At 37.4% G+C, this 12,115-nt stretch overlaps 1 protein-coding gene across 8 annotated transcripts in view; it reads left to right on the top strand.

The window, feature by feature from the left end:
• The first annotated feature begins 1,532 nt into the window (after nucleotides 1-1,532).
• Nucleotides 1,533-12,115, top strand: part of LOC131956063 (muscle-specific protein 300 kDa) — a 163,076-nt gene continuing 152,493 nt past the window's right edge. For 6 of the 8 annotated variants that reach the window (XM_059320424.1, XM_059320433.1, XM_059320429.1 and 3 more), the window contains exons 1-2: nucleotides 2,178-2,243; nucleotides 2,710-2,944. In XM_059320424.1, the coding sequence (XP_059176407.1) occupies nucleotides 2,824-2,944 (121 nt within the window). In that variant the 5' untranslated portion in view covers nucleotides 2,178-2,243; nucleotides 2,710-2,823. Of the gene's footprint in view, nucleotides 1,578-2,177; nucleotides 2,244-2,290; nucleotides 2,358-2,709; nucleotides 2,945-12,115 lie in introns of those variants that run through there. The other 2 variants (XM_059320425.1, XM_059320426.1) reach the window with 2 other exon arrangements.

A 12,115-nucleotide genomic window follows, 5' to 3' on the forward strand; every position in this document is an offset into this window, starting at 1 on the left:
GGAATAGATTCTTGGTTAAATTATGTTATAATTGAATTTAGAATAGTATCTAGAATAATTTTGCTTTACGGTGAAGAGTGGCCTCCCATGAAAATCCATACACATTAAAATAATAAGATACATTTTCACCAAAATGACATATCATGGCCGAGACAATACTGTACTAGCCTGTCAGTTTGCAGGTACAAAAACATGAAATCATAATATTTTTTTTTTAAATCTTCACACATAGATGGTCCACAGTGGGAAATCCCAAAGCAAGCCATGGGATGCAATTATTTCGACGTTAATTTTAATGATTTATTCATATGTTATTACTATTAGGTTTAAGGTTCCAGAAATATTATCAATCTTTGATAGTAACCGTTTGACAGATCTTTCAATTCGAGAATATGAAGAAACTAATGCTTGTACATCATTATATATTTAATTACTGATCAGGGGCACTGTCCATTAAGAAATAATTTCGTTTGTCAGTATAAAAAAAAGTTTTTTTTTAATTTTAAAAATAAAAAAAATGAATTATTATATTTAAAGAAAATCATTTGTTTTCATATTTTAGTGCATAATTATCTAGATCTAATAGCTTGTCATTAAAACATTTTTTATTTTTAAAAAAATCAATACTTTAAACTTTTAATACAGTAGATTTGCATGATGCGAATGTTATATTTGTTGTGAGAAAGTTACCTACCCACAGTGTTTCTTCCAGACTTTTTTCTCAGGGGGGGGGGGGGAAGAGGGGGCGGACTCAAATTTCCAGGTGGCATACACTTGAAAGTAAACATTTTATATATAAATTCCATTTTGTTTGGGGGGGGGGGGGGGGGCTCTTTCATACCCCCCCCCCCCCTGAAGAGATACCTGGAAGAAACTCTGCCTACCCCTCTACCCGCAAGCGTCCACAAAACTCTACTTCCTTATTCCCCCTCCCCATGGATTTCATACGTGTGTTCCCCCAAAGGAAGTGGGTAGGAGTTCAGGACTGATAGCAGAGATTTATTTGGGGTGGGCGTAATGGGAGTAATGGTTTGTGTTGTGCAGTCGACAGACCGTTTTCCAACAGGAAACTGGGTCGTCTAGTAACTGCTAAAAATTCAGTTTAATTTTTTTTAAATGTCAGTGCGACCTCACACTTGCTGAATGCCCCCTGTCCCACACATGGTCAACCAAAGTAGGCTACAGACCCTCCTCCTAGGAGTTTCTATTTGTGGAAGATCCAAGCACAAGTAAGGCTGTTAGGCTTACCATTAAACTAGGCTACCTTCGTTTTTAATTATTCTTAAGAGATTAAATTAATTATTCGTATTGGGGGAAAAGCACCAAGATTTTCGTAGCCTTCCCGTAGTAAAGGAAGCCCTCGCACTCTAGATTTAATTGGGAGTAGAGTTGAATAGAGTATAGAGCCAGTAATTCTATCGTTTATGAACCGCTGTCCACCAAACCCTTAGGAGACCCCCCACTTGACCTCTGGCCCGCTAGATGGCGATATTTTTAGCACGAGTTGGCTGCGCATGTCGTGTAGCTATCGATTTTTTTCTTGGCGTCTGAGGCAACCAATTGCTACTGCGATTTTGGTAAGTCTCATAAAGTTTGTTTTATAAACAAAAGTTAGTCATATATAAAGTTTAGTTGTTTTTTTTAATTATTTGTTTTAAAAGCAAACAAAAAAAAAAGATTTTAAAAATCCAGCCGAAGTTAGTTGACTAGATCTAAATGTTTAAGTAATTAGTAGAATAAGTTATACTAAACTTTTCAAGTGTTCGTGTTGCAAGTCTCAACAAAAAAAAAAAAAAAAAAAAAATGACCAGATCTATCAAATAAGAGTGAACTTTCTCTTAGTCTATAGGCCTACTTTTGAATATATTCCATATAGTTAATAAATAACTTGAATAATACATAACAAAACCTTTTTTAAAAAATCAAGCCTAAATGGATTGTTTTTGTTCAAAAGAATGAATAATAAAAAAGTGTTTTGCAATAATCTTTGTTTACATACTTTAGAGTACTGATATCGATTTTACTTCTCCTGTCACCATTGGTCGGGCAAGTTTTTTTTCCTCTCTCCCCTATAATTTTCAAGTGTCCCCTTCATTGATTTCTTGCCCCCAATTCCTTGTCGATAAATTTTTCTTAGCCGACAAGATCGATAATTATCTGAGGAATGCAACATTAGGTAGAGACGTGTTGCAACATGAGCGTCGAGATTTTTAAACCACCGTGTCATTAGCGTCTAGTGAAAAGTGAGTTGTGTCAACTTTAAAGCTTCATTCAGTATCATTTGATTTCTTCTACATCTGGAGTTAAAGCCGCTGTGTTATTCAGGTTAAAGCTGGTGTACAGCTGTTAGCTTTCAGGTATAGCTGATGTATCCTGCTAGCTTTCACGTCAAAGCTAAAGCTGGTGTATAGTTGCTAGCTTTCATGCTGTAACTGGTGTTCAGCTGCTAGCGTTCAGGTTATAGCTGGTGTCTGTCGCTAGCTTTCATATTGTAGCTGGTGTCTGTCGCTAGCGTTCATATTATAGCTGGTGTATGCTGATAGCTTTTAGATTATAGTTGGTGTATGCTGATTATAGCTCGTTTATAGCTATTAAAAAGTAAGGCTATCGCAGGTGTATTATTATTGTTCACACTCATAGTTTTATAGATAATTGGTTAGTCTATTTAACAATGTTGTAATGTTTATACCACGTTTTCCCCTGATTCAGACATAATGGAAGCAAGAAGAAAAGAGGTGTAAAAACAACAGCACACAAACAAACAATGCAGACACAGCTCAAGTGAGGACACTTACAAGACAGTAACCCTACAAGACACCAACCATGACCGACAGATTTTCTTACACAAATGGCGAGGACCCTGCTGGAACAGGTCAGCCTTCACCAGCTCCTGTTAGAGGATCTACTGGTCAGGGCATACAGATGACCATTCAGAATCTACAGAGTAAGTCCACTTCTTTGTGTTTGTTTCCAAATGATGAATCAAGTTATTTTGCTATCCCAGGTTACTAAGCAGTATACAATGTAAACAATAGTAACGTATTATTTAGATAATGAGGCGAACATTAGGACAGTGACTTATGACGAGACTTCCCATCCTTTAAAAATAAGCCAGTAAACTAAAACTGATGATCATTCTAAAATGATTATAGGCCTAAACGTTACACTTTGTAAATAGTAGTATAAAGTATATTGTGATTAGTCCATATTGGGTATAAGTTGTATGTTCTGCTTGTGATTCGTCCAGACTATGATTCATTCATTAATGATTGTCCGTACAGTGTTTTTTTAAAAACACATCTACCAACAGTTAGGCCCCCTATTTTTTAACAGTTACTTCAACAGGAAGTAAGTGCTTGAAGGGGAGGCGACATTTATTGCCATTACGTTTATTTATAGAAAGGAGTTGCCTCCCCTTGGTACATTTAACAAGGAATCAACAACACGCGAAAAACGTGTGATAAATAAAAAGTGCTAGCATGCTTAGTTTTATAAAGGTGCACAACACAAACTGTTTTACTGAGGGCAAAAAGTTATTTAATTAATAAGAATTTTTTTCTCCCGTGTCACAAACTCATTGCAATTAGAAACTCGCGACTCGAGCAAGTGTGTAGCGTATGCATTAGTCTGTACTGTGTACCTACTTATGTAGATGTATAATTAGGTCACACGAATATGTAACAAACTAGTTCTGAGGTAATGAATGAAACGATGTTGAAAAAAAAACAAAAACATCAGTTTGATTACGTTGTATAGAAAGGTAGTGCCTACAAGTATAAAACTGCTGTAATTTGTTAGAATTGGTGATATTGTTGTGTAAAGTAAAGAATTAACTAAATGGGAGGCAAAATAAAAGTCAGTTATGAAATTACATAGGCTCGTGCCAGCGTACGATTTGAATTTGATTTTACTAGTTTTGTGATCGAACATTAAAGATGCATTCCCCAAACACAATTTCACACATTTTAGTAAACATTTTATAGCAAAGAAAAAAAAATGATTTTGTTGGCTGCCGTCTGTTCTAAAACCAACACCGCCTTCTTAAGTTTCGTGAATAGTCCAGCTAGACAGCCTGTCAGTCACTGTAACAGAATAGAACAATAGAGGACCTGGTTACCTAGTCGTAGACGGCAAGTGAAGGGGAGTACAGTCCCTTGTGCCATTGTTAGACCTCAGGCCTGTAGCCTAGAAAAGTAAACAATAATGTGCGCACCCAAAGCCGGAGCCAGCCTTGCTATTTAATGTGTTATTGGACCTACTTTACACAGCCTTGTGCCAAATGCAGCTAGAATATTTATGACGCATAAACATCTGACACTCATTGGGTTGCGACAATATTATTGTACTTCTAACAACTTTTTCTTAAACTTCTCTGTTTTTATAGCTAATAAAAATACACTTATTTACTCACCCAAAATGTCATGCTCATGCGTAAAGGTTGTCAACTTTTGCCATAGACAACTCATTTTGTAACTTTAGGATAGGGTAACGATTTTTGTCAAGACAACTCATTTTGTAACTTTAGGATAGGGTAACGATTTTTTTAAGACAACATATTTCGTAACTTTAGGATAGGGTAACGATTTTTTTAAGACAACATATTTCGTAACTTTAGGATAGGGTAACGATTTTTTAAGACAACATATTTTGTTACTTCAGGATAAGGTAATTCAACCCAGCACTTGTATAAAGTAGTATTAAATGACCATTATACAATACAGCACAGTGTTTCCCCTTCTTTGCAGTGCTCTCTGCCAACTAATAGTGATAGTAAATGATAGTCTGCTTACATATCAGATAGTTTTTTCTTTTTCTTATTTACGATTTTAATCTTTACGTTTTAGCTTCTTTTTAAATTAAAAAAATGTTTAAAAATATAAAAAAATGAGCAACTGAAGGTCTAGTATTTGATGAAGAAGTATCTGATTACGGCAACAAGCAAGTGTCACACAGGCCCGAGCTCGGACGAAAACAACTATCTCAGTCCCACTGTCACGCACGTCGTTTCTGTCAGCCCATGTCCAAATATTGACCAGATTACCTCACGGTGTACGCACTCACGACGGACAGCTTGACGTGTCCACCACAAACTGCATGACAACAATAGTAAAAGACGTGTCCACATGGGATGTAGCAGCCAACACTACAACTGACCAACACACATTCTAGCTATGCATAGATATTATATAGCAGAAGTGGGACGTTTTTTGAGAGGTAGGTGACAATACGACTGACAGTTTGATTGCTGTATTGAGAAAGAGAGGTTAAGAAACTATGGTAGGCCGTTCTATGATATTGAGAGGTAAGATATATGGTAGTATATGGCAGGCCGTTCTATTATATTGATTCTTAGGTAGGGGGAGGGGTGGGGAATGTGAAAGAGCGATCATGTCACAGGCGGAGAGGTCTGTTTGCAGACTGTATTAGCTACTAGCGGTCACTTTGTGCCTCTGACATCTCAAGTACCAAGCGTTCCTGCTAATTTTGGGTCCGGGCAAAAGTGGGCCTATAGGAAGGGTGGGCCAAGGGACATGAAATTGGGGTATTATTGTGCTGAAGTTTAAATTAGTTGGCGTTAACAAAAAGTTGACAATAATTTTGAGAAGTTAAACTGGGCAATACGTTGTACTTTTAATGCTGCAGTAAAGTAGGCTTTTCATAATCGATGTTACCAATGGGCAGCCTGTGACAAAGTATCCCCCCCCCCCCCATGTGAACGAGTCTATGGTTGGCTAGTACTTATTAGAAAATGTGTTTCAACGTGAGGTATCGTATGTCGGGCACATATCAATCAAGGCATGTATGGACCAGGTGAAGGGAAGGTATTGTTAGTTTGGTGAGGGATTTATATCAGGTGAGTCGTGCTTTCTACACGATGGCAACTCCTGTTGAACGTTAGCTTTTTCTTCAACATTGATACAAGAAACTAATTACAGTCGTCCTTTCATACTGATAATATATTCGCTGGGAGGCCTGACTCAGCAAATCATCTGGAAGTGAAGATGATGAAGTTGTAAAGTCTCAAGTTCAACACAAGACATCAACAGTAAAGCATTTGGAGAAATATTCTGCATTTGTTATCTTAAGGTAGTCAACTTGAAAGAAACGTTCTCAAATATTTGAAAACGTTGGATAAGTAGGATCAGATAAAATTTGAAAAAGTTGAAAGTTTCCATGAGATGGTGGAATTGGTGTGTAAATATGGACATTATTTTAACAGTTACCTGGATGATATAGCAACATTTGAAGGTAAGAAGCATATTACATTGTAAAACAAATTGTATCGAAGCGGCAGCCACATTCTAATGTTTAAAAGAGTTTTTATGTTATTACGGTTCCTGAAGAAACATTGTAATGGTAGAAACAGTTGTATTAACTCAATGCTCTTCCGACAAAAACTACCCTGTCGACTTAAGGGCAAACACGTGCACGGCTTCATTTTTACTTTGTCGTATACAGAGTAGGCCTATAGAGGAAGTATTGTAATCGTGCACAAAAATCACATGAAATTTTGACAGTTTTCATCGTTATACACCTCAGTATTTCATCATATACGGAGTATAGGGGACTTATTTTAATTGGGCAAAAATAATAAATGCCGATTTATTAAAATGTTGGTGCTCTATGCGTAATCGAGTCCAGAGTTTCTTCCAGGCATCTCTTCGGGGGGGGGGGGGCAAGCCCCCCCGAAAAATTTTTACCGCCCCCCCGAACGAAATGAAATTTATATAATTTATATAGAAAATATATACTTTTAACAGTCCCCCCCCCCCCCCGAAGAAAGTTTACCGCCCCCCCCCCCCCGAAGATTTCAAGTGCCCCCCCCCCCCCCGGAGAAAAAAGTCTGGAAGAAACACTGATCGAGTCGGAAAAAGTGGGCTTTGCAATTCTGTCCGTATGTCTGTGTGTACGTAGGTCTGTCAACACGATAACTTGAGTACCGTTACAGCTAGATTAATGAAATTCCATATACAAGTATTATATCAAATTTGTAGTTCTGTATCAACTTTTCAGCGTTTCCGGTAACCGGAAGTGGAACTTATTCTACGTTTGGTTTTTCAAAAGCATATAACTTTATTACTGTTTCAGATAGATAAACGATATTTCACAAGTAAGTAAACGATCTAATTATCTGCCTTCTGGCAAATTTTGAGTAAGTTCCGTTCACCGGAAGTAGTAATTTACGCTATATCTGATTTCTAAATAAAAAAAACAACGAATGTGAATTTATACAGTACTAATAATATTCCGCACTTATTATACACACACGAGAAAAATGGCCCCCCACACACACACCCCAAAACATGTCTACCGTCCCACTCAACGAAATATAATTATATTCTTTTTCCAGTGTCCGCCCCCTCCCAGAAAATTCTACCCCCGCCCCCGAAAATTTCAAGTATCCCCACCCCTCTTCGGGGAGGAAAAAGTCTGAAAGAAACACTGGTCGTATTTGTAGATCATACAAACTAAAGGAAGAACCTAAGCGGGGCTTCGCCCCTACCGGAAGAGATGCATGAAAAAAACTGTGCACGCTAAACACTTTTTAGATTAGAAAAAGTTCCTCCCTCCGGGGAGGAAAAAGTCTGAAAGAAACACTGGTGTCGCGCTTAGCCACTACCCGAAGAATTGCATGAAAGAAACTCTGCACGCAAACCACTTTTTAGATTAGACACATTAATTAGGCTGTAATTTTATTATAGAGTATCGATGACGACATTTCTTTTTAGCTGGGGGGCGGGGGGGGGGGGGGGGGGCGGGGGCGGCTTAGACGTTCTTTCTCAAGGGTGGGGCTTCGCCCCTACCCGAAGAATTGTATGAAAGAAACTCTTCACGCAAACCACTTAGATTAGACAACATTGGCTTTTTAATTCAATGTTTACTCGAGAATCAATGACGTCATATTATTTTTTGCACTCTCCCGGCTGTCGACTTTTTTCTACTATATGCTGAATATGACGTCATGTTTCGCTTCCGTCTTACTATGAAAGTTTTTAATTTGCTTGTGTTTTCTCTAGAGCGTTCTTGTCAGATAGATAGACAGATAGATAGATAGATAGATAGATACATACATAGACAGACAGACAGCGAAACTATTATATAGAATTGTTTGGCGTTCACTTGGGTGCGCAATTCTTTTCTCTACGAGATTCTATTATATTTTAAAAAGTTTAAGTAATTAAAAATGGATTAAAAACCATGTCTATATCCCAAGGTGCTATCCCCCGTAGTGTTATATAAGAATATTCGAGAAAGTTTAGGGGAGATCACTCCCGGTTTATTTTTGTTACAATAGCAGAACATGAACGTCTATTGTATTGTTTAAAACCTATCGTCCGCGCCTGTGAACTAGGTTTTTGGCAATCTTAAAGTCAATAAGCTGTGAGTTTAACCCAGGATAGCACCAACCATTCAGACAACCTTAGGCACTAGAGCCAATAAATATTAGGTTGAACCCAGGATCGCACCAACCATTTAGACTACATTAGGCCTTAGAGCCAATAAATATTAGGTTGAACCCAGGATCGCACCAACCATTTAGACAACCTTAGGCACTAGAGCCAATAAATATTAGGTTGAACACAGGGTCGCACCAACCATTTAAATCAACAATTTAGACAATCTTAAAGCCAATAAATTCTAGGTTGAACCCAGGATCGCACCAACCATTTAGACTACATTAGGCCTTAGAGCCAATAAATATTAGGTTGAACCCAGGATCGCACCAACCATTTAGACAACCTTAGGCACTAGAGCCAATAAATATTAGGTTGAACACAGGGTCGCACCAACCATTTAAATCAACAATTTAGACAATCTTAAAGCCAATAAATTCTAGGTTTAACCCATGATAGCACCGAGCATTTAGCACTACCGAATTTTTTAACGTTAAAGCTCGCACCAATTGAATAGATTATTGTCATGGCGGCTATCCTTAGTGTCAAATATATCACGGCTTGTGTTTTGAAATCGTGTGACATGGTTTACAGCTATTATCACAAAAAATATCGATTGGCTAACAAAATGCCTGATTGGAGAAGAATATTGCTATAAAAATAGAGCAAAAAAATCTAAATCAAACACGATACCGACTACAATTAAATAGTTTAAAACTGAGACATGGCCTACACATTCTTAAAACCAGCCTTATAGTTAAATAGCAGTCTTTATGGAGCATTAGTAAGCGCTGTAATTTTTCTAACGTTCCGTGGACACATGTAATAAGGGAGTCCAGAGTGCCAGATGTGGACGAGCCCATGTTTGCGATTGGATCTTAAACATTAAATATCTTTGGACAGTAAACAACATTAACTTATGAAAAGTACATCCTTGTCTTGTTATATGTAATTAATTTACAAAAGTATATATAAATACATATATATATATATATATATATATATATATATATATATATATATATATATAATATTTCTCAAGAGGACAATTCTGGTCAATAGAAAGAGAAGAATAATGACTCTCTATTGGGTTCTCAGTGTGTGTGTGTGGGAGGGTTAAGGTTTAAGAGGAGAAAGTTGGCTACAACTACAAGTACATTTAAATAAGTTGAACATATCAGTTCTTAATAAGTAGAAAAACTTAAGAACTGATATGTTCAACGAGGGAAGGGTGGATGCCTCACGGAGCGCAGGAACTTAGATTCTACATGTTCCATTAACTGTGTGCCACCATACACCATCTGTGTTGACGCCTGGCTGACGCTAAATCAGTAAGTTATTCCTGGACACGGCTCGAGCCAACACTGGTAGGCCCTAGACTCTAGCTACGGGGTTTAAAACCCTTTACACATTTCTTTCTGCCCGAATGCCGTTAATGGCAGCTAAATATAGTCTAACCTACAAGGAAACGTGCCCATTGGGACCATAACGATTAGATAACACATAATTCCATTTACAAAATCATTTCCTTGTTCTCCACTTTTAAGTCCCATAAAACATAGTTTTGATAAAATAAATTTGTAGAGAAAAATCTAATTCATTCCTAACAACTCCAGTTATATGCATAGAAGAAAATAACGCTGCTACTGCATGGATGTAGAAATATAAACAATAAAAGTAACGAAAGAAAAAGTTGCAGGAATTCACGTCCGATTCCTGACCTTACGACTGATTGTGTATGTTGTTTACTTTTTTTATTTTGAAAAGTTTGTTATATGGTATATCTATATCGTAACATAATAGGGGTTGCTAAGGCCTACGGTGGGTGGGTGGGGGGGGGGGGGGGGGGAGAGAGAGAGAGAGAGAGAGAGAAAGGGACAATTGCAAAAATTGACAAGGGGAGACAACCGAGGATAACTAATGCTAAAAAGTCACATTATTTTACAGTAAACCTCCCGTCACAACTGCATTTAAACAATGTCAAAGCTTTACTGATGGGTACCTAACTCACGTTAGGGAAAGTAAAGGCGGCTGGGCATAGTGCTGACCACACTATCTCTTCATATGCCGAGGTCACAGAAACAAGTGAACTCTACTTCACTTGCCCCATAGACCGTCAGGTTTGAAAGGGAACTTTACAAAGCTTTACTATATTGTGTTGAAATCTTATTGGATCTTTTATTAAAGAAGTAGAAACAATGTGAAAATAATTATGAAACAATCACAAGTCTGTGTTCAATGACATTGCTCGACCCCTTGACACATTTATGTAACACAATACAACTAAAAGATTAACCAGCCCCTATTCACTTATTTATAACATGAGCACGATCCTTACGTTAAACTTGCATTAGGTTTTTATTTGTATTCCCTAAATTTTAAATTTATTTTCTGTCCTACGGATCTTCCATTTATGACTTTCACAACAAATGGAATTTTAGATCCCCCTCCCCATCCCATTGTTCAGAAGTGTCAATGTTGAACGACCCACCCCCACGTGATCTTCCAATAAATGTAATTAAAGTTAAACTACCAAAACGTACTTCAAATTAAGATAGATCTACTTATTTAATAACATTCTTTATGTATGTGTACCAGGTAATGCTAATAATTAATTAATTATAATGTGATGTATTCTTTTCGGTAATATCTGTGATCCTCCGCGTGTAGGAATTACTTCAAAATTAATGCCCCCCCCCATTACTCTTTAATTTATCATTTTCCACTATGTGAATAGATTTATTAAAAGATTAACTAAGAGGTCATCCATAAATGACGTCACGCTTTTTTGACGATTTTTATCTCCCCCCTCTCCTCCGTCACACATTATCACAAAATGCCAGACACCCCCCCCCCCCCTAAAATGACGTCACACCTCAGCCTACAACCCCCCCCCCTCCCTTAAAATTGCAGTCGAATTTTTTTTAAACATCGATATTTTTCCAAAATCTTGTCTGAATTCTGTCAAAATAGAGTATTTTGATCAATTCCTATTACGATTTATTAAAACAGTTTTCTAAAACGCGAAATAACGTCTAAAATTCGTTTTCTAACATTGCTTTTTTTATTTATGCAAAAGTGTTACGTCGCACCATCTGAACCCCCCCCCCCCCTCCCTCCCCCTCATCACACACCATCACAAAATTAGGGACCCCCCTCCCCCCTACGAGTGTGATGTCATTTATGGACGACCCCTAACAATACAACAATGATATTTTTTTCTCCATATTATAATACCAAGACTCTAAAGACATCTAACTATAATTAGATCGGTAGGTTCACTTAAGACATAAATTGTCTCGGGTGTAAGGAGAGGGGCGTGCCACTCTATTTTTATACCTACTTCTATACTCTGATCATCCCCACAAAGATTTATCATTTTCAGTCTAGACTCTAGATCTCGATTTCTAGTATATCTAGATCTAGGTCTACATCAAATAAATCCTACTTACACTCCCCCCCCCCCCGTAAATGTGACAATATTTTAAATTATCAAAAGCATTTTGCTGCACTTTGTCTTATAGCTTTATTTTATACTACTATAGTACCTTAAGTAAGAGTTATTAGTTTATAGCCTGCTTCACTAGCTAGTTCTAGATCTAGATCTAGTACTAGACTACTCCTAGAGATAGACTAGTGATAAATAAAATGCAAGGATAATGGACAGTGAAATACAGGAAGAAATCTTACCTGTTGGCTTCTCACATTGGCCTTGTCAG

Source organism: Physella acuta, unplaced genomic scaffold (assembly GCF_028476545.2).
Source record: "Physella acuta isolate Inbredline_101_S28 unplaced genomic scaffold, ASM2847654v3 ptg001126l, whole genome shotgun sequence".
Lineage (NCBI taxonomy): Eukaryota > Metazoa > Mollusca > Gastropoda > Physidae > Physella > Physella acuta.